Below are 21,827 nucleotides of genomic sequence, written 5' to 3' on the forward strand. Positions count from 1 at the left end.
TTTTTTCCTTTAGATCTTTTTGGCGGGGAAGGGTTGGGGACGGCAATCAGTTTTCGGACTTAAGATAAAAAATCGCAGGAAAGGGGCCGTTTGACTCTCTATAATTAATGGGGCGGCCTGTAATAGGATTCTCCTGCCCGTGGCGCTCCCAGGAAACACCTTTTTACATAAGATATTGCCCACGCCGGAGTGGCAGTGGGTGATTTATGGGGTTCCCTGCTGCACAAAGCGTCTCCCGGGGTTGCCAACCGCTGGATTTATCAGGGAATTTGGAAGCCGGGCGCAGAGCCTGCCTGTGACATTTTTGGTGGAATTTAAACAGCACAAACACTGAGGAAGAGAGGAGCAGGTGAGGCAGGGAGAGGGCTCCGTGTAGGCCAGAGCAGGAGAGTCCGGGCCGTGATTTATAGCCAGGAAGACACAGGCAAGAAAACCAAGCTCTAGACTGCGCATGCGTCTAAGACAGCGGGTTCTCAACCTGTGGGTCGTGACCCCTCCGGGGTTAGAATGACTTATCAAACGTGGCTTCTCAGATATTTACTTTACACTTCATAAGAATAGCAAAATTACAGTCATGGAGTAGCAACAAGATAATTTTAGGATGGGGCGTGGGGGTGGGTGGAGTCACCACAACAGGAGGAACTGTATCAAAGGGGCGCAGTCTTAGGGAGGTTGAACCAGTAATCTAAGTCCTGAGTGAGTTGGCCTGGGTGGGGACCCAGCGGTTGGCTGTTATTTCATATCCTTGTGAGAGTGAGTGGTCATCCAGCCACTGTGGCCCACACATACCATAGGGTCACTCTATATTGTGTGCAGCCAGCCCTTCTAGTAGCTGAGAACTAACTTTACCCTCCTGTAAGGAGTTGAGGGGGAGGGGTGTTATTTCTTTGTCCGTTCAGTGGCCAAGTTTACTCAAAATGGAGAATGAGTCCTAAGCTAGACACGGGGCTGAAGAAGGCAGCCCATGGGTATGGGTCTCTGACTCAGGACCTTTGCATGGCTGTTACTACAGCTCTCCCCATCCTCCACCCCCCCCCCCATCCACCTCGTTGTTTTTGAGCCTTGGTACAAATTGTAACTTTTCAGAGCTGTGGGTGTGGCTCAGTGGTAGGGAGCTTGCCTAGAATGTGTTAGAGCTGGCTTGGTTCCCTAGTGCTGTCAAAAGAAAAAAAAAATCAAAATGGCTTTCCCTCTTACCTGCTAGAGACTCACATCAATGTAGGTTATGAGCTAGCCCATCAGGAGGTCAGAACTTATTTAAATATTCCATCGTAACCAAAACGGCCTTATGTGGCTTCTGCATCACCCCCTCTCCCATCTTCCTCTCCTTTCTTTAAAACAGCCATCAGTAAGACATTGTGTGTGTGCGCATACGTGTAATGAAGAATGTGTGTGCATGCGCATATGAAAGCCAGCGGTCACCCTCAGGTGTCATTTCTCAGGTCGCCATCCCAACTGAAAGGGCCAAGCAGCTGCCAGCTGGCTCTGCCTTCCTCCCTCCTCCTTCCTGCTCCAGAGTTGTCAAACAGACCCTTTGCCAGACAAAGCTTGAAGATGAGACAGAGGGTCTAGATGGACCCTGGTGTATGAGGAGGACAGTGGGCAGCCATAGCAAGGCCAGCAGGATGCATGTCAGCAGGAACACATATTTGGCAGACAGGGGATGCAATGGCTCTGGATGGCCCCAGGCAAATACCCTCTGACCTGGATCCATCTCCAGGATCCATTCTCCTGAGAGCCCAGGGTGTCAGAGTCAATGTCTACCCACTGCCTTGCCTGGCCCTGTCACAGCAAGTCCTAGTGGCAGGGCTGCAGTGTCCCCAGTTCCTTTGTCCCCAGGTCCCCTCCCTGCTTTCAAATGCCTTGGGTGTCAACTGGAGAGTCTCAGCTGAGCTCAGGGGCACACGAGTTATCAAGATGGGTCAACAACCCTCTGGGGGCTCTTATCTGCAACTCCAGAGACCAGGCAAGGAGCAAACAACAGCTGACAGGTCTCCCAGAAAGACAATCACCAGCTGAGGCCAGACCAGGGAGGGCTACCTGGGATCTGGAGCACCTGGACAGAGACAGAGTCTGCCACTCAGACACAGGGTCAGAGGAAAGGAGGAACATTGCCAGCCTGGGCAGTCCTGGGAGGCTTCAGGGAGGAAGTGGCCATAATGGAGGGCTTGAGGGATGTATATGAGTCAGAAGCAGAGAAAGCTTCTGGTCAGCAGGGGACACAGGCTAAGGAAAGGGCAGGGGTGGAGGTGGGGAGAGTGCACAGTAGAGAGTCTATGCATTGAGCTGTGTGGCCCAGACGAAGTGGTTCAACTGCTCTGACTCAGTTTCCTCCCTTGAATGAAGGTAGCAAGCTGTCCATGTCACATGGGTCATTATAGGATAAAAGTCCTGAGCATAGTACAGGTGCTTGGTAAGTGGTTGGACCCTGGGTTCTCCTGACTCCCACAGTTGGTCTTCACAGTGGGAAAGAACAGCCACTGAAGGACACATGTGGCAGGTCCAGGGTCACCCACTCCTATCAGGCTGTGTCATAGTCCAGAATGCAGGGACAGTGAGAGCAAGAGCGAGGGGGGAGGGGAGAAGGAGGAGAGAGGAGAGACAGAAAAAGAGTGTGTGTGTGTGTGTGTGTGTGTGTGAGAGAGAGAGAGAGAGAGAGAGAGAGAGAGAGAGAGAGAATTAGCAAGAATAGATGTCCTCAGGTCTGTCCGCATCCAGCTTCAGGACTCTTAGCGCCAAAATCTCTATCCTGGCATAGTCACAATTTGTGGCTCCAAGGAAATGGGATTGGCTCCCCCAGGTGTCTGTAGGGGGATTCTTGGCAAGTGAGGGCCGTCTCTGGGGTTCAGGAGAGAACACAGCACAGTCAGCACATTTGAGAGTGGAGGTCACTGCTGTTTGTGGCCTGTACAATGCAGGTCCAGAGAGGATAAAACACTTGCCCGAGGCCACACAGCCCACGGGCCCAGGGAACTGAGTCTCACCCTGGGTTGTGGGGTTACCCAAGCTAAGCTCTGTCACCTGGCGGGCTGTGAGGGGAATCAGAAGATCCCATACAAAGACAAGGTGGGTCCCAGCCCCCTCTAGGGCCTCAGCACCCGCCCCCACCCATCCCCCCACCCCGACACACACACACACACACACACACACACACACACACACACACACACACACTTTGTGTTATAGCCAAGGGGGATTCCAGGGTTGCCGGACACAAATCCACCTTGAGCCAGCTTCCCCATAGGAGACACTCTGCTGCCCCCTTGTGGCTTTAACGGAGTTGACGCCATCTTGTTTGCTACAAGATTTCCTAGGTCTGGAGGGCCTGACCCCGACAGGGAAACACAAGACAGGACTCTGCCCCAACCCCCGCTACCGCCAGCACCCACGCTGATGTGACTAACCAGTGACACTGAGAATTAGCGTCTGCACCTGGCTAGGTCACATGACAGCCGCATGACCTTGGTGCATTGTGTCACCTATTCACACATACTGTGGCAGGGTCTTGGTGAAAGAGGATATAGAGAAGGACTCAGGGGCTCTTAGAAAAGTTCCTGAAGCATGTGAAGAGGGCTAGTGACATCACCTCCATGGAGGGATACATGGAACGGCCCATGCTGTGACACAGAGGCATTTTTCTCAAAACCTGCTTTCGGGTTATGTAGCCGGAGGAATAAAAACACAGAACCCAGGGAGCCACACGCTCAGCTCAGTCAGGTTTATTCACTGGACAGCAGGGAGCCACTGAGAGCAACCCAGGAGGGCTACCTGGAAGGAAGAGGGCAGGACCACTGGAACCGAGGTCCCTTGAGTGACCCACCAAGGTGTCCAGGAACCTCTGGGGGAGTTCCTGAGATTCTTCAGCTGCAGCCCAGCTGGATTTTCAGCTCCTGAAGCTGTTGGCTACTAATGTTGTTGCCACCGCACACGATGACCACAACGGAAGCTAGGGCAGAACTCAGGCGGCCCTCAGCCTGGAGCCTCCACAGGATGCCCGAGTAGATGGCGGCCAGGGCGGCACCGCAGGCAGGTTCCACCAGCATGCGCTCATCGTCTGTGGGGAGGACAGGGTCGGGGGGGGGAGGGAGGGGGGAGAGCTGTCAGTCAGTGCTCAGCAGGAAGCATCCATCCATCCATCAATCCATCTCTCTTCTTCAACATCACAGGTCTGACTTTCTACAGATCTGCTCCATCACTTGTCTGTCTGTCTGTCCATCCATCAGTGTAGCCTTTGTCTGAAACACCAGCCATCCAACCAGGAGCCATTCACCCATCTCCTACCCATCATTTGATTGGTCATCCATCAGACTGCTCGTCAGTGTGTCCATCTACCCACCAATCAATCCACCTGCCTGTCAATCCACCCATCCACCCATCCATCCTCCCATCCATCTATCCACCCACCCACCCATCCATCCTTCTTTCCCTCCACTGCCCATCTTTCCATTACTAATCTTCTCCACTCATACATTCAAGCATTCATTCAACAAACACCTCACTCTGCCTGGCTTTGTGCTAGGAAGACCTTAGGGACATAATAGTGGCTAAGACACAAAGCCTCACCCCAACCCAGCCACACCTCATCAGAAGATTAAAAGCTAGGCAGCTGTAGACAGCGGGGTTAGTGTATTCGAGCTCTCTTGTTAGTGAGGTGGTGTGAGGAGATCAGGGTGGCTTCCTGAAGGAAGCACCATAACGGATAACTCGTCATCACATGGGCAAGCAGTAGGGGATTGGGCCAGGACGGACATGTGGAGACAGGAATGTGGGAAGGGCATGTGCAAAGGTCCTGAAGCTGCTAAGGCTTTCTCCTCCTCCCATCTACAACTGGACACGCCCCCGTGACATCACCACTGGACACGCCCCCATGACATCACCACTGGTAGCCAGCCCAGTCCCCAACACTGAGGACAAGGTTGAGTGAATAGAGTGCCAGGCCTCGCTCACCCAGGAACCTCTGCACAGCGCTGACAGCCTCCCGGTCTTCTACCACCTCAGAGAGGACCTCACACTCCTTTGCACACTCCAAGGTCCGTGCAGCCACCGTCTTGGCTCCGAGGCTCTTGGCTACACTGCGGGATGGGGGAAGCAGGGTGGAAGAGTAGACATGTCAGAGCCCCACCCTGCTGTCCCCAGGTCACCCACATCAGGTCAAGCAGACCTATGGGGTGCCTGCACCCCACAACCAGATTGGACGAATAGACCATAGGATAAAGACGCCCCACCCTCTACCCCCTCAGATGCCCACCCAGGCTTACCTGGTGATGTCTGGCAGGGTGACCGGCCTGCCTGCCTGCAAGGCCGAATTGAAACTGTGCGCCCCGCGGGTCTCCATGGCAACGATGGGCACATGCTGCCAGCCCACCTCCAGCAGGCCAGCAGTCACACCTGCCAGGAGCCCTCCGCCCCCCACGGCCAGCACCACAGCACCTGGAGGGGTCCCTAGTGACTCCTTCAGCTCCCGCACTAGGCTGGCATGGCCTTCCCTGTGGGGTGTGAGGGAGATACATGATGGGACTTCCGGAATAGGTGACCCCCTCCTTTGCCACCCAGAGGCAACATGATGCAAGAGGGGTCCCCTGGACTTCACCCTTGCTCTCCGTCCATTCATTTCTTCACCCACCCACATGTCTCCCCATTTTTCTCCCAGTCTCTTTCTTGCCTTTCCCAAGAATATCCTTATCAGCTAAGAGGGATCAGCTGGAGTTCTGGAAGCAGAACCCTGTCGCTGCCCCATGACCAGCTGTGTGCCCTCGGGCAAGTGTCTTGACCTTTCTGTGTCCCAGTGGGCTTCCCAGTAGCTACCTATTCCTTGCAGAAGAGAAGCAGGCAGTAAGGGAATGCCAGAAGCCTGCACACCCAGCCGCAAGGACATGTTCAACAGAGGATACTTCATGTTACAATGTCCAGTTCACCAATGGGGAAACTGAGGCATGGGCCATGCAGTGCTTTACATAAAACACAATTCCCAAGAGGCCAGGTTCGAACCCATGTCTGCCTGGCTTTGAAGTCTCTTCTCCTTTCTGGGCCTCAGTTTTCTCTTCTGTCCAATGAGGGTCCTCCTACCCCCACACACTCTGGCTTCCTAAGAACATAGCCGCAGCCTTACCATATAAGGGGATGGTCAAACGGGGAGACGTTCACCCAGCCATCCCTTGTGGCCAGTTCTTGTGCTTTTACATTGGCTTCATCCCAGACCTGAAGAGAAGTGGAGGCCCCACAGAGACTCCACAGAGACTGTGGTTGAGCCCCCCACCCCACCCCATCTCCTACGGGTCCCCCTGAAGGACACCACACCTCCCAGGATAAGAACGGCAACCTCCAAATGGACCAAAGGACACCACACATCTCCCTCAAGCTCAAAGGGCCCGAATGCTGTGTGACCCACAGGGCTAGAACAGCTCCAAGGCTGGTCACATAGAGCCGACTTTAGACCCACAGGAGGGGACAAGTCTCTCACACCAACCCACAGATCAGCTGGGTCCCAGCGGCTGATCTGTGAAAGCCTTTGTCTCCTGATGGTGGCCCAGGGTGAGCTGAAACACAGGCAAGGCTGACCCTGACCCCTGTGCCCACTCTAGGTCACCCAGAGCTCACCTTCTGGGCATCCCCTGATCATGGAGCTTGCCTGGGGTATGGACAGGGTGGGCTGTGAATGCCGGGAGCATGTGCCTGGGACAGACTACACCCATAGGATTGAGGGTTTGAGAGAAGTTGCTGTGTCCCACTCAGGACCACAGCCCTGCTGAGCCCAGAGGGATAAACCCCAGGTGTATAGACATGACCGCCCTGTTCCAGAATAGATGGATGGATGAGTGGGTGAGTCGGTGATTGGTAGAAGTGAGTGGAGTGTGGTGGCTCACGCCTCTAATCCCAGCACTTGGGAGGCAGAGGCAGGTGGATCCCTGAGTTCGAGACCAGCCTGGTTTAGAGAGTGAGTTTCAGGACAGCCAGGGCTACACAGAGAAACTCTGCCTTGGAAAGCCAAACCAAACAAAACAGAAGGAAGCAGAGAAGATGAGGAAAGGGCTGGGGTGGTGCCAGGGGCTGCACAGTGTGATGTTTAGAGGCTGATTTGGGCATTACAGCTTGGGCACGACTTCAAGGGAGGTCCCGTTATTTTCTCATTGGGGTCTCAGAACAAGAAACGACATAATCACTCAGAGGCTCTTGTCTTATCAACTGCCAGCCTTTCAGGTCCCAGTATGCCTGAGGACAGGGGTTAGGGGGACACTCCCAGGCCTCTGACAGGAGTCTTCTCGGGGTGGGGCAGAGGTCCAAGCCCTCAAAGTGCAACATTCCTGTCCTGCCCCTTCTCCCTTCTCTCTGCCCTCCCGAGAGAAGATTGAAGACCAAGACACTGTTTCTGGCCAGTGTTCACCCACAAATAAATGGAGGCAATGCCCTAGAGTGGAGTAGAGGAGGACACAGCCCCACCCCAGCCCCTCCCCCTTGCTTCTGCCCGCACCACCTCCTTACTTTCCCAGTCAGCTGGACCTCGGCCCCTTCCCCCTCGAGCCGCCTCACCACCTGCACGGAGGTGCCCTCTGGGAGCACGATGGTGACGGGGATGCCCAGCTTACGAGCCGAGTATGCAGCCGCAATGCCCGCATTGCCCCCTGGGAACAGTGGGGAAAGGAGTTCCTCAGACTTCTCGTGCCCCTCTTCTCCCCCCACTCCCTCCTTTCCCCAAACCTCCATAAGTCACCTGAGTATCTGTGCCCCCCACCCACCCACCCACCTTGCTGATTTATGTCAAGCCAATCAGAGAACGCAACCTCGGTGACTGCTACGGACATGAGAATGTCGCCCAGGCTACTGTGGGACCAGGACGAGAGGAGAGGGGAAAGGAGAAGCAAGAGCAAGAGCAACAGCAACAGTGCAGAAGAGACGGGCTGGATTCAGCCGGGCCTGAAAGCCATTTATCCAAAGAGTGTTCAGAACTTGGAGCCTCTGGTCTAAACCTCTGTGAGGTGGGTCTCTGCCGTTCGTGACCACTGCAAGTCTCAGATTATGGGGAAGGGACTTAAGAGCAAATGGTATGGCTCTCTGAGACTTTGATCTGATGAGGCTAATCCTTAGTTGGGCCTGGTGATGCAGATCTGTAACCCCAGCGCTCAGGAGATGGAGACAGGAGAATCCAGAATCCTGTCAGCCTGTAACAAAGGGAAGAAGGAAGGATGGAAGGAAGGAAGGAAGGAAGGAAGGAAGGAAGGAAGGAAGGAAGGAAGGAAGGAAGGAAGGAAGGGAAAGCCAAGCCCTGGATATTAACCTTTGCTCTGGCTGGCTCCCCTGCCCTGACCCCAGTCCCAAGGACTCCCAATAAAACAGAGAGGGGATGAGGTCACCTGAGGAGCACACCAGATGTCTGCATCCCCTCTTGGCCATCTGAAGAGAGAAAGGATGGAGTTGGTGTCACTTCAGTCATGGAGACCTTTGTGGGATGTAGCCCGGTGCTCCACCCACACCAGACAGGTCCCCCCCCCCATAGGTTCCCGCACTTCCTCCACAGCCCTGTGCCCACCCTCCTTCACCTGCTGGCAGAAATGTCCGATGCCCCGAATCTTAAAGGAGCCAGCTATCTGCACATTCTCATATTTGAGGAAGACCGGCATGCCTGCCACCTGAGACAGCGCCCAGCTCTCCAGCAGGGGCGTGACCCTGTGGAAAGGCTCCGCCCCGACGCGTTCTGCCAAGGCCCCCTCCATTCCAGCAGCGCGCTGACCACCTGCAAGGAGGCATAAAGGGTTTGCACCCGGTCAGACTCTTTAGCCATGACAGAGGGAGGAGGAAGGACGAGGCCCCTGAGCCCGACCACCACAAATCTTAGCCAGCATCCAAGCTTCAAGGTCCAGGTGAGTATCTGACCATCTCTGAACCCTGGTTTCCCAATCTGAACAAGGCAGATTGTCCTGGGCGCCCGTTACGTAATACCTATGACTACCCATAGCGCTGAGGACACAGAGTGTAACCAAAGAATAGTAAAAAAAATCATTCATTCATTCATTCTTCATTCATTCATTGTTTTGTTTTTTTCATTAAAACACTGGCTAAGGGGCTGGTGAGATGGCTCAGTGGGTAAGAGCACCCGACTGCTCTTCCGAAGGTCTGAAGTTCAAATCCCAGCAACCACATGGTGGCTTACAACCACCCGTAAAAAGATCTGACTCCCTCTCCTGGAGTATCTGAGGATAGCTACAGTGTACTTACATGTAATAAATAAATAAATAAATCTAAGGAAAAAAAAAAACCCACTGGTTAAGCAGGTGCCAGGGAGTCCAGACCCTTCCGTACTCCTTCACCTTTGCCCATGGCAATCTTAAACCCTTCTCCCACTTATCCATTCTGTAGGAGCCACAACCCGTGTCTCTAAAAGCAAAGATGCTTTTATTATAGTTGCTTTTAGAGACACGGTGCTTTTCCAGGGTAGCCTGGAATCCACCATCCTCCTGCCTCCACCTCCTTAGTGTTTGGATTATAATGGTATGAAACCACACTGACCCATAAGGTTTTGTTTTGCCTTTTAATGTAAATGTGTATGTAGCTTTACAATGGTTCGCATTGGTCCAAACGTGTGGAGGTGATGACTTTATATTGGCTACATAACAAGTTTCAAGCTAGTCAGGGCTATGCAAGATCTGTCTCAAAAGAGGGGGTGGGGGACTAGAAACATGGCTCATCTGTTAAGAGACCTTGCTGCTCTCACAAAGGACCCAGGTTCAGTTCCTGGCACCCTTTGAGGTGCTCACAGCCTATGGCCCCAGGGAGCCATAGAACCAGTGGACACCAACCCAGAGCAGAAGTGGGATCAAGTTGTGTCCAACCCCAAAAGTCTTGAGATGGGAAGGATTTGGACCACTCCCTCCCTGCCTCGACCCCAAAGGTTTAAGAAGCCTTTGTTCTCCCCTCCCCACCCCAATTAAAGGAGCTACTCCCTGAAGCCTGTCTCCCTAGAATTCATCACCCTGGTTGTTCTCAGGTCCCTCCCCTTCTCTGGATCCCTCCAGTTCTAGGGCTCTGGTGCCCTCTTGTGGCCTTTTCTGTCACTGCATGCACCTGGTGGGCAGACATACACACTGGCAAACACATGTGTACATACAAATAATTTATAAAAGGTGTAATAAAAGGGGTCCGGTGAGATGGCTCAGCAGACATTCCCACAGGAGCCTGATAACCTCGGATCGATCCCCAGGAACCACTTTAAGGTGGAAGGAGGGAGCAAATTTAAAGGAGGGGAGAAGCAGCCGTAGTGAAGGATACCACCCATCACACAGGAGGCAGGAGCAGGCAGATCTATGAATTCAGGGGCAGTCTGGGCTACAAAGTGAGTAGCCTCAAGGCTAGCCTCAGATACGTATTGAGAAAACTTTGTTTCAAACCACCAAACCGAAGGGACGAGAAAAGAAAAGAAAAGAAAAGAAAAGAAAAGAAAAGAAAAGAAAAGAAAAGAAGAGGCGAGGTGAAAAGAAGAAAAGAAAAGAAGGGAAAGGAAAGGAAAGGAAAGGGAAAGGGAAAGGGAAAGGGAAAGGGAAAGGGAAAGGGAAAGGGAAAGGGAAAGGGAAAGGAGAAGAGAAGAGAAGAGAAGAGAAGAAAAGAAAAGAAAAGAAAAGAAAAGAAAAGAAAAGAAAAGAAAAGAAAAGAAAAAAGAAAAGAAAAGAAAAGAAATTACTCTCCTTTGTCTCTATAGCAGAAAAGATGGGTCAGGCCCTTTGCAGTTCCAAGGTCGGCCACCAGGGGGCGTGAGCTGCACCCCCATCTCTCCTGCCCAGGAACCCGGACCTCTTATTTAAGTGACTTGAATAAGGGGAACTGGTGGGTCTGTTCATGAATCTGAACCTTTGTCAGGATGGCCCTGGAACTCCCCAGACAAGGCAAACAACGCAGACCCTTCTCATCCCCTTCAGCACCCCTCCCAGGGAAAGGGGCCTATGAGCTGTACCCAGTCTCCAGACTCCGTGTGCTGGCTAGTTTTTATGTCACTTGGCACAAGCTAGAGTCATTTTTGAAGAGGGACCCGCAACTGAGAAGATGATCCTACAAGATGGGAAAACCCATGGTGCATTTTCTTCATAGGTGATTGATATGCGATGGTGCAGCCCACTGTTGGCGGTTCCATCCTTAGGCTGGTGGTCCTGGGTTCTATTTCTATTTTTTATTAAAGAATTGTGTGTGTTCACATACGCAAGTGCGTGTGTGTGTGTGTGTGTGTGTGTGTGTGTACACTGTAGCTGCCTTCAGACACACCAGAAGAGGGCATCGGATCCCATTACAGATGGTTCACAACCATCTCTAATCCTAGTCTCATAAGATCAGATGACCTTTTCTGGTGTACATATAGATGTATATACAAAATAAAGCATCCACATACATAAAATAAATCTTTCTTTTTTTAAAGTCTCCTTTGGGTATGAAGTCAGGAGCGACCTCTTGGGCCAGAAAGATAAGAACGAGCTAATTATGAACTACGCCACACACTGGTCAGCTCTGGGCAGCACAGGTTCCTTAAGAGGATTAAGTCCAACCATGAAAAGGAGGTGTCTGCCCACTGTACCCTGCATGACTTGATAAGGGCTAACTGTTGTATGGGGCTGGCAGGAAACTGGGCACGATGCCCAGCTCCTTCCTTCTTATCTCAGAAGGCTCCGAGAAATCCTGACAGAGGCCTGTATTTAACTCCATTTTGTAACTGGTGACTCAGAGGGGTTGGTACACAAGGCCACAGGCTCAAAGTTCCAGCGCTTCCACACTGTATGGCATCTTTTGTTTTGTTTTGTTTTGTTTTGTTTTTTATTTTGTTTTTGTTTTTGTTTTTCAAGACAGGGTTTCTCTGTGTAGCCCTGGTTGTCTTGGAACTCACTCTGTAGACCAGGCTGGCCTCGAACTCAGAAATCCACCTGCCTCTGCCTTCCAAGTGCTGGGATTAAAGGCGTGCGCCACCACTGCCCAGCCACTGTGTGGCATCTTATCTACTGGACTGTTGATATCTTCTTCTTCCTCTCCCTCCTCCTTATCACCATCATTATCATCATCATCATCATCATTCATTCATTCATTCATTCATTCAAAATGAGACTATTTGGTACCATTGGCAATTATCCATAAGAGTCGCACACCTTCAATCCCAGGACTCGGGAGGCAGAGGCAGACAGTTCTGTGAGTTCGAGGCCAGCCTGGTCTATAGAGTGAGTTCCATGACAGCCACACAGAGAAACCCTCCCCTGAACAAACAAAAGCAGCAAGGGAAAACTGCTGAGACGCTTGGCTCTGTCCCCAGGCCTCTCTGCTCCTCCTGAGGGGCCGCTTCACCACTGTCAGGGTGGGGGACTCAGCTGAGCCAAGACCCAGGGACCCCACCTCTCACCACTGAGGCAGGTGCTAGAGCTGAGCAGTGAGGACCCAAGTTCAGCTCTCCAGCACCCACATAAAAGGGCTTGAACAGCTGGGGCCCTGCGACTTTCTTACTGGAATCCACTTGTAAGGATTCTCATCTGGTCCAGACCTTACTCCGACTCCAACAGTCCAGGGGTCCTTTCCCCATGGGCCATCTAGTGGCACACAGCAGCTAAGTCAGGAAAAAAAAAAACTAGAAAGCCAAGCTAACTGACCGCCCCTCCAGCAAGCACACCCTGCTAACTACTCTCAGGGACTGCAGGGCCTGCCTTCTGTGAGGTGACAAGATAGGGCAGATGCTACTAGACTGGTAACCACACTCACACCACTCACTGCCCAACACACTGCCCCACGGTCCCCAGCCACTCCCACAATGCCTCCCTTACCTTCCTGAAGGACAGCCCAGCCAGGACCAACCTGGACGCACTGGCTACCAGATCAGCTTCCGGCTACCAGGGCCTGGCCCCTCCTCCTTGTTAAAGGGACAGCTCCTGATTCTGGGGTCCTGGTGAGAACTCACAACAAAAAATGACCAAGATGAACCCGTGGGGGTATTCAATCCTCTCTGTCTTCCTTACGCAGCTCATGGCTCATGAACGACCTGGGCTCATCTGGCAAGTGTGGAAATGGAGGTTCAAAAAACATACATTAGCAGGGGCTGGCAAGCAAGAGGTAGAGTGTACCCCTCATCTTGGACTCCTTCAATAACATAGGCACACCCCAGATCTGACTTTGGGTTCAGAGTTGTTGCTGGGTCAGGCCACTTTGCCCTGGTTCACACTGGGGTCAGCTTATGTTTGAGACAAGATAATAAAGATGCAGGCCAGGCATGGTAGCACATATCTTTAATGCCAGTACTTGGGAGGTAGAGGCAAGTGGGTCTCTGTGAGTTCAAGGCCAAGCTGGTATATACAGCAAGTTCCAGGACAGTTTGGGGCTGCATAGAGAGACCCTGTCGAAAGAAAGAAAGAAAGAAAGAAAGAAAGAAAGAAAGAAAGAAAGAAAGAAAGAAAGAAAGGAAGGAAGGAAGGAAGGAAGGAAGGAAGGAAGGAAGGAAGGAAGGAAGGAAGGAAGAGGAGGAGGGAAGGGGAGAGAGGAAGGAAGGAAGGAAGGAAGGAAGAAGAGAGAAGGGAGGGAGGGAGGAAGGAAGGAAGGAAGGAAGGGAGGGAGGAAGGAAGGAAGGGAGGGAGGGAGGAAGAAAGGAAAGGAGGAAAGAAGGAAGGGAGGGAGGAAGAAAGGAAAGGAGGAAAGAAGGAAGGAAGAAGAGAGAAGGGAGGGAGGGAGGAAGGAAGAAAGGAAAGAAGGAAGGGAGGAAAGAAGGAAAAAAGGAAGCAGGGAAGGAAGGAAGGAAGGAAGGAAGGAAGGAAGGAAGGAAGGAAGGAAGGAAAGAAGACAGAAAGGAGACAGGATGAGCCTAGCCAGCAGTTGTCCCGTTCTCCAGTCTGAATAGGAAGAGTGACTCTCACATCATGTTCCCGTCCCTAACATTTCACAGTCAGCAGAGGAAGCCTGGGTGTTATTTACTGTTCAGAGCAACGGCTGCTCACACCTTCCTGCACTCAATAAATAAATATTTACCAGACACCTATCACCTGCCAAGTCCCAAGACCTTTAACCTCAAACAAGATAGTGTGTCCCTTGCCTTCCCACAGGCCTCGGTACGCCCTTGCTGTAGGAGGTGGGAGCCGGTGGGAGGTTGGGGTGGATATTGTCAGGCAATGGAAAGCCATGCTGAGTTCTAGGGTCACAGAAGGACTGAGGAGAGTCTGAGGAGATGGCATGTGTGAAAACCCCAGTATGGCTCTCCAGCACCCATGTGACAGGGCCAGATGAGGTAATGTGTCTATAATCCCAGCACTACTGGAGTAGAAGCAGAAAGATGTCTGATTTGATTGGTTAGCCTAGTCAAATCCGCGTGCTCGAAGCTCCACGGTCAGACTCTTGTGGCCCTTCTGAAGGCTGAGACCCTGGAGTGCACCCTCAGCCTCAGTTTCCCCAGATATAAAATAAGATTCAGGAAGGACCAGACGACACAGGTGTCCTGTGTCCTCCTTGGGGTCTTGTGACCTCTCCCCTCCCAGGATTGATGGTTAACCGGATTGATGGTTAACCCCTGGCTACCTTGAGCGAGGTGGAGCTGCGTATCCATGATCTATGACTAGGACCCTACCCAGCTCACCTCTGCCCTCACATCATCCCCTCCCCCATCCTTGATAAGCGGCCGGTCTTGCTCAAGTGCCTGTAAGATGGAATCTGGAAAAGGCTTCCTGGAGGAGTCCCTCAGCTGTAGACAAGAATCTGCACTTATTATGTGCCTATGGTATGCCAACAGCAAACTCCCAAGGCTCTCTCACGCATGAGACTCGCTCTCTACTACAAAGCCTCTAGGAATGGAGTCTCTTTAATGTTTCCTGAATCGGATCTTGTGTAGTCCAGGCTAGCCTTAAACTTGCTATGCAAATGAAGATGACACTGAACATTTTAACTTCTCACCTCCACCACCCACGTGCTAGAATTACAACTACATACGTGCACTCACGTGTATATACACACCCCCCGGGGTGGGAGGGCAGTGCTGGCTAAATGACTAAAAGCTAGTGCTACACTTGAAGAAGACTCAGGTTCAGTCCCCAGCACCCACATCAGGCAGCTCGCCTGCAACAGCCTGTAATCCCAGTTCCAGCGGTTCTGATACCTCCATGGGTGCCTGCATTCACGTGCACACAAACATACATGCCATACACATGGTTAAAAATAATAAGCTGAGCCGGGCGTGGTGGCACATGCACTCGGGAGGCAGAGGCAGGCGGATCTCTGAGTTCGTAGCCAGCCTGGTCTACAAAGTGAGTTCCAGGACAGCCAGGGCTACACGGTGAAACCCTGTCTCGAAAAACCAAAAAACCAAAAAATAATAAAAATAAAATAAGCTGGGCTGGGGTGATGCACACCTTTAATCCCAGCACCTGAGAGACAGAGGCAAGCAAATCTCAGTGAGTTCCAGGCCAGCCCAGTCTATATAGAGTTCCAGGGCAGCCAGGGCTGCACAGAGAAACCCAGTCTCCAAAAACCATCATCATCATCATCATCATCATAGGAGGGGTGCAGGGTCTCCCTATATAACCCTGGCTGACTTGGAATTCACTATGTAGATCAGGCTGGTCTTGAACTCAAAGAGATCTTCCTGCCTCAGACTCCCAAGTGCTAGGATTAAAGGCATGCACCACCATGTCAAACTAAATCTTTCTTAAAAGAAAAAAAAATATGTGCAATTTGTTTTTCATGTGGGTCCCTTAACAATTAGAGTAGAGGCTGTCTCTGACTCTGTTGCCTGCCTTTGGATCCCTTTCCCATAGCTGGGCTGCCTTGTCTGGCCCCGGGGGGGGGGGGGTGTACTTAATCCTACTGTGACTTGATGTGCCAGGGTGGACTGGTACCACAAGGGAACTCCTCTTCTTTGAGGAAAAGGGGATGGGGACTGGGGAGGGGTGGGAGGATGGGACTGGGAGGGGAGGAGGCAGGGGGCTGTAATCAGGCTGTAAATTGAATAAATAAATTGATGAGAGAAAAAAAAGAAAGAAAAGAGATTAAGTAATAGAACAAGCCAAGTGCTGGTACACCTGTAATCTCAGCACCCCGGAGGCTGAGACAGTAGGATTGCCATGAATTCAACATCAGGAATTGCTGCATAGCCAGACTGCCTCAAACCCTCCCCCAACACACATGTATATACACATATATTGAGATGGTTTGCCAGGTATGAATACGTGTCACCAACCTGATGACCTGAGTTCAGTTCCCAGGACCAACATGGTATAAGGAAAGAATTGATGCTAGAGAAAGACCTCTGATCTACGCACGCGCGCGCGCGCACACACACACACATACATGCACATACACACATGCACACAGATATACACACATGTAAACACACATGCACACACATATATATACATATACACATATGTACACATGTACACATACATACAAATACACACATACATATAAACACACATACATGCACACACACATACATATACATGCACATACACACATGCACACAGACATACACACATGTAAACACACATGCACACATATACACATATACACACACATATATATACATGTACACATACATGCAAATACATACACATGTGCACGCACATACACACATACATACAAATACACACATACATATAAACACACTTATATGCACACACATACACACATGAATATATGGATACATACACACACATACACACACACGCACATACATACAGAGAATAATAAACAAATGTAATTTTAAAATTTTCAATGAAAACAGAAATGAAACAGCAGACTAGGCACAGGGCTCCTATGGGGAGGCCATGTGCTCAGCATTCAGAACGCAGATCTTGGAGCCAGGCTCTGCTGCACCACTTCCTGGCTAAGCAACCCTAGGAAAGTCAGTCAGCCTCTCTGTGTCTTGGCTTAGCTGTAGGGAGAGATACAGGCCCCTCTCCTGGGAGAGATGATGTGTGTGAGACACTGGGGCTGCAGCTGGTGCTCCGTTGTCACTCCAATGGTCGTAAAAGAAGTCACCTGAGACTACAGCAGAGGTGGCAAAGCCAGTGTGATGTCATTCCACCACAGAACGTACAACTACCTGGACAAAAAGCATTTGATGATCCGAACATGTCCAAGTCCACTACTCAAAGTCACACAGTTGCTGGCTGTGATGAGGGAGAGGAGGGGCTGGTGTAGACAGCCAACTCCTGTCCCTGACACCTCGGGCCACCAAGCAGCCTCCGTGTCCAGACCTCTGGGTTGCTCATTAATCTTCACCCCACCCCCTCAGCCCAGATGTGCACCCTGTCCCCAGGACAAAGGGACCTTTCTGCTGAGGTGGGTGGCCCAGATGTTCACCCTGTTCCCAGGACAAAGGGACCTTTCTGCTGAGGTGGGTGGAGCCTCTGACACTTGCCAGCCACCCTCGGTCACAAGCCTCACCTCATTCCCTTCCTTGCATGAGGTAAGAACAAGATCCAGGCAGGTTAAGCCACCAGGGATCAAGGTCTTCCCATACACAACACAGCATGGCTCCTTGGCCAAGTTCAAAGACTCCCCATCCCTAACCAAGAAGTTCGACCCCTGGAAACCAGAGAATCCCACCTTAGGGCATTATTTCCATCAGCCACCCTGGGCCATACCATCCTCTCAGGAAGGCCACTGTCCTGGGGTAACCACGTCCTCTCAGTCTCTTGCCACTCAGCCCCCTCCCAAGAGCCCTTGACTGAACTTGGGGTGCATTTGAGTTTAAAACCTTTGCAGAGACACTTCCCCAACACAACTCATTCCCAGATCAAGGGAAGGAGTCAGGTGCAAAAAAGTTAATGTGACTAGATGGGTCAGCCATCTCAGAGACCAGGGACCAAGCTCTGAGGGACATTTAATCCGGGTGTGCCTCCCAAGAGACTTTAAAACTCACTTACAGCTAAGCACTGGGTGTAGTGCTGCATGCCTGTAATCCTGGCACTTGGGAGGTGGCAGCAAGATAAGGATATCCTTGGCTACAAAGGAAATTCAAGGCCAGCCTGGGCTACATGGTGAGATCCTGTCTCATAGAACAAAACCTCTTGGACTTTGGAGAAATGGAAAGAGTTTGTGACAGAGTTGAAAACAACTCTGGAGTGGAGGGGCAGAAGGGGTCCCCTCAGGGGCAGCTTGGGCTGGAGGAACAGAAGGTTCCCAAGTTACCACCCAGCTGCTCTGACTTCTATATGTTGCTGTAACCCCTAGGAGAAAAGAAACAACAACAATAAAACGACAATTTTGTCACCTCAAATTAAGCACCCACCTTACCTAAGAACGAAGCCACGTGAGACAGAATCAGGAAGGCCTCTTCTGCATGTGCCCTTGGGGTGTGAGGTTTTCTGTCAAGGTCTTCACTTGCCAGTGAGCCGTGGCCCGGTGTCTCACAGGGCATTTGACCTGGTCGGCTCCCCACATCCATTGTGGGGTCACCATAGATCGTGATAACCCCAGGGAGAGGCTCCGGCGATTGCCAGGTCCTGACCTTGGCTTGCTGGCTGATTTTACACATTAGCAAAGACTGTTTGTCCCTGGGAATGACGCACGGTGGGAGTCAGGGAGTCAGTGCCACCAGGAAAACCCAGGAGTGTTCTGGGAGGTCCCCACCTATCCAGTGAGGGTTGCAGCAGGTGACCTCAGGGGAAAGAACTTGACAGTTGCCTGGTCCTCAGCCAGTGCCACAGATTTGGACATAACAGCCATTCCTGGAACTCACTCCGTAGACCAGGGGGCCTCTAACCCACAGAGATCCACCTGCCTCTGCCTCCTGAGTGTTGGGTTAAAGGCATGTGCCACCACGCCTGGCTTCTTTTCCCTTTAAAAGAATGTTTTAAAAAATGGTTTTTAGTCAGGCAATGGTGGTGAACATCTTTAATCCCAGCACTTGGGAGGCAGAGGCAGGCGGATCTGAGTTTGAGGCCAGCCTGGTCTACAGAGTGAGTTCTAGAACAGTCAGGGCTACACAGAGAAAGAAATCCTGTCCTGAAAAACCCAGTAATAATCATAATAATATATTTTGTATTTATTTGTCAGGGGGTTTCATGTGTGCTCTGGCACACCTGCAGAAGTCAGATGACAATCTTGTGCGAGCCGGTTCTCTGTCTAATGTGTGGGTCCCTGATATGGAACTCAAGTCACCAGGCTTGGCAGCAAGTGTCTTTACCCACTAAACAATCCTGCCAGCCATTTTTTTAAGACTTTTTTTTTTTTTAAAGACAGAGTCTCCTGTATCCAAGGCTGGCTTTAAATCCACTGGGTAGCTGAGGATAACCTTGAACTCCTGTCCCTCCTGTCTGTGCCTCCCAAGTGCTGGGCTTATGGATGTTTGTCACCACACCCGGCCACTTTTTTTCTCTTTAGAGGCACAGTCTCTTTCTGCATCCCAGTCTGCTCTCAAACTTGCAATCCTCCTGCCTCATCCTCTCATGTGCTAGGATGACAATCGGGAGCCAACATGCTCATGTGACACCTCTGGAAGGGAGTATGTTTCGGGAGCAGTTAAATAAAACATGCTTTGTAAACCAGACTTGGTAGTGCGCAGCTTTAATCCTAGCACTCGGGAAGCAGAGGCAGGCGGCTCTCTGTGAGTTCCAGGCCAGCCTGGTCTCCACAGCAAGTTTCAGGACAGCCAAGGCTACACAGAGGAAATCCTACATTGGAAATCAAGACAAACAAACAAACAACAAAACAAAGCATGTTTTGTACCCTTGATGGTAAGTCCTGGCTCCAGCACCAGGAGGAGAGAAGACTGAGTGTCATTCCTGTCACCTGGCGGGGTTCCTCAGATGCAGATGTTGAACTCTGCAGCTGCTTCATTTCCTGTTGTAGGACAGCCGCCCTGGAATTGCGTGTCTCTGAGCATTGATGTTCTTCACTCTGATGACACCCGAGAAACATCTCCAGAGATTGTCCAGTGTCCCCCGTGGGTACAAAACTCACACCGCCCTGAGGACAGCTGTTCTGGATCAAGGAGGAGTGGGAAGGGGGTATATGCAAACGGGTTGGCCAAGCTGCTGACTGTGGGGGCTGGGGATCAGGATCAGCTGGTAGAGGGCCTTCCCAGCATTCTCGAGGACCTGAGTCTGATCCCCCGTACCATGTGAAGTGGGCACGGTTGGCACGCGCCTGTAATCCCAGCATTCTGAAGGTGGGGGCAGGAGAATCGGGAGTTGAAGAGCATCTTTAGCTACTCGGTGAGTCGGAGGTTAGCCTGAGCTACATGAGACCCTGACTCAAAGTTAATCCAAAAAATGAAATCTAGACCCTTCAGGTGTGTCCAAACTGGTTCTGCCCCGTTGTCACCTGTCCCCAGCCTAACCCTCCTCATCAGATCTGCACTCTTTAAATACTACAAGTCCCAAGTGTCCCCTGGGTTCAATTCCCAGCATCCTCAGCTACCCTCTGGCCCTGGAGACTTTCAGTAAAGGCTGTCCTCCAAGCCTATTCTCATCTACAAGGGACCAAGGGAGCCCACCCAATCGTGTGGCTTGACACGCAGGAACCACATGATATGGGACCAGGACCCCAGTGCTCTGGCAATGAAATGCTGGTACAGAGAGCACAAGGTGGCTATGCCCACACATGGGCTTTGTGTCGTCCTGGCTTACCTACCCCATGTCCCTGACCCACACCTGTGGTCATCCATGATGTGGATCAGAAGGAACAATGACACCACAGAGCAGAAAAAGAAGCAGTCAGGGGACTGGAGAGATGGCTCTCCCGTTAAGAGCACTCACTGCTCTTCCAGAGGTCGTGAGTTCAAATCCCAGCAACCACATGATGGCTCACAACCATCAGTAATGGGATCCAATGCCCTCTTCAGGTGTGTCTGAAGAGAGCTACAGTGTTTATTGTATTTAATGTACAGTACTTAGTGTATTTAAATATATTAAATACAATAAATAAACTATAAAAAGAAGCAGATGGGCTGTGTGTGCATGTGTGTGTGTGTGTGTGTGTGTGTGTGTGTGTGTGTGTACCCCTGTGGGCACACAGGCCTCTGCACACAGCCAGGTACATGCAGGCCAGAGGTGATGATGATGGTGGTGTGGTGGTGATGATGATGATGGTTGCTAGTACTGATGCTGATAAGAGTGGTGATAGTGTTGACGGTGGTGTTGATAAGAAACATCAATGATGAAGGCTCCTAACACTGACTGCCTGTTCAATTTCAAGTCTCTCACCTAACACCAGGATCACCCGTTCAAAGCCTGGAGCAGAGGTATCTGTGTCATCTCAGTCTACACAGGAACAGAGGCTGTGGAGGCCAAGGTTCTTTCCCAGAGCCAGGACTTGAACTCGGATCTCCTTCTACGCCCTTTTTTTTTAAAAGATGTATTTATTATTATATGTAAGTACACTGTAGCTGTCTTCAGACACTCCAGAAGAGGGAGTCAGATCTCATTATGGATGGTTGTGAGCCACCATGTGGTTGCTGGGATTTGAACTCTGGACCTTCGGAAGAGCAGTCGGGTGCTCTTACCCACTGAGCCATCTCACCAGCCCCATACGCCCTTTTATATGAAGAGGATGGCAGGGGGTGGCGGTAAGCAAGGGATGCCAATCACAGTGCTGTGCCTCAACCCCACCCCCCGCAAGTCCCGCCTCTCACTATCTCTGAGAGCGGTGCTTCATTTCCACTCTGTACAGACCCATTGTATGGTCTGACACTAATTTGGGTTTAGGTGGCTGAGCCTAAGCCCAATACTCCCCACCCCTTTTCTTTCTATTTTAAGACAGGATCTCACTCCTTAGTTCAGGCTCAAACTTGTAGTCCTGCTTCAGCTTCCACTGTGCGGGGATCACAGGTGTGAGCTGCCATGTGGCTAGCCTGTGGCTGTTTCTTAGCGATATACTACGTGTCCAGCAAC

General features: G+C 51.3%; 1 protein-coding gene across 3 annotated transcripts; it reads right to left on the reverse strand.

The window, feature by feature from the left end:
* Positions 1–3,695: 3,695 nt before the first annotated feature.
* On the reverse strand, positions 3,696–18,328 carry Sdsl (serine dehydratase-like). Of its 3 annotated transcripts, NM_001384254.1 has the most exons (9): positions 18,229–18,328; positions 12,777–13,001; positions 8,535–8,728; positions 8,349–8,388; positions 7,480–7,619; positions 6,110–6,198; positions 5,259–5,486; positions 4,948–5,072; positions 3,704–4,054 (listed from the first exon to the last, which is right to left on the reverse strand). In NM_001384254.1, exons 3-9 carry the CDS (start codon positions 8,706–8,708, stop codon positions 3,861–3,863), a joined length of 990 nt encoding a protein of 329 aa, NP_001371183.1. In that variant the 5' UTR covers positions 8,709–8,728; positions 12,777–13,001; positions 18,229–18,328; the 3' UTR covers positions 3,704–3,860. The 3 variants fall into 3 exon arrangements, with proteins under 3 accessions (XP_011246504.2, NP_001371183.1, NP_598663.2); XM_011248202.2 differs by lacking the exon at positions 12,777–13,001 and having other exon boundaries at positions 3,696–4,054; positions 18,229–18,326; NM_133902.3 differs by lacking the exon at positions 12,777–13,001 and having other exon boundaries at positions 18,224–18,328.
* Positions 18,329–21,827: the final 3,499 nt, after the last annotated feature.

This window comes from Mus musculus, chromosome 5 (assembly GCF_000001635.26).
Source record: "Mus musculus strain C57BL/6J chromosome 5, GRCm38.p6 C57BL/6J".
In the NCBI taxonomy this organism is placed as follows: domain Eukaryota; kingdom Metazoa; phylum Chordata; class Mammalia; order Rodentia; family Muridae; genus Mus; species Mus musculus.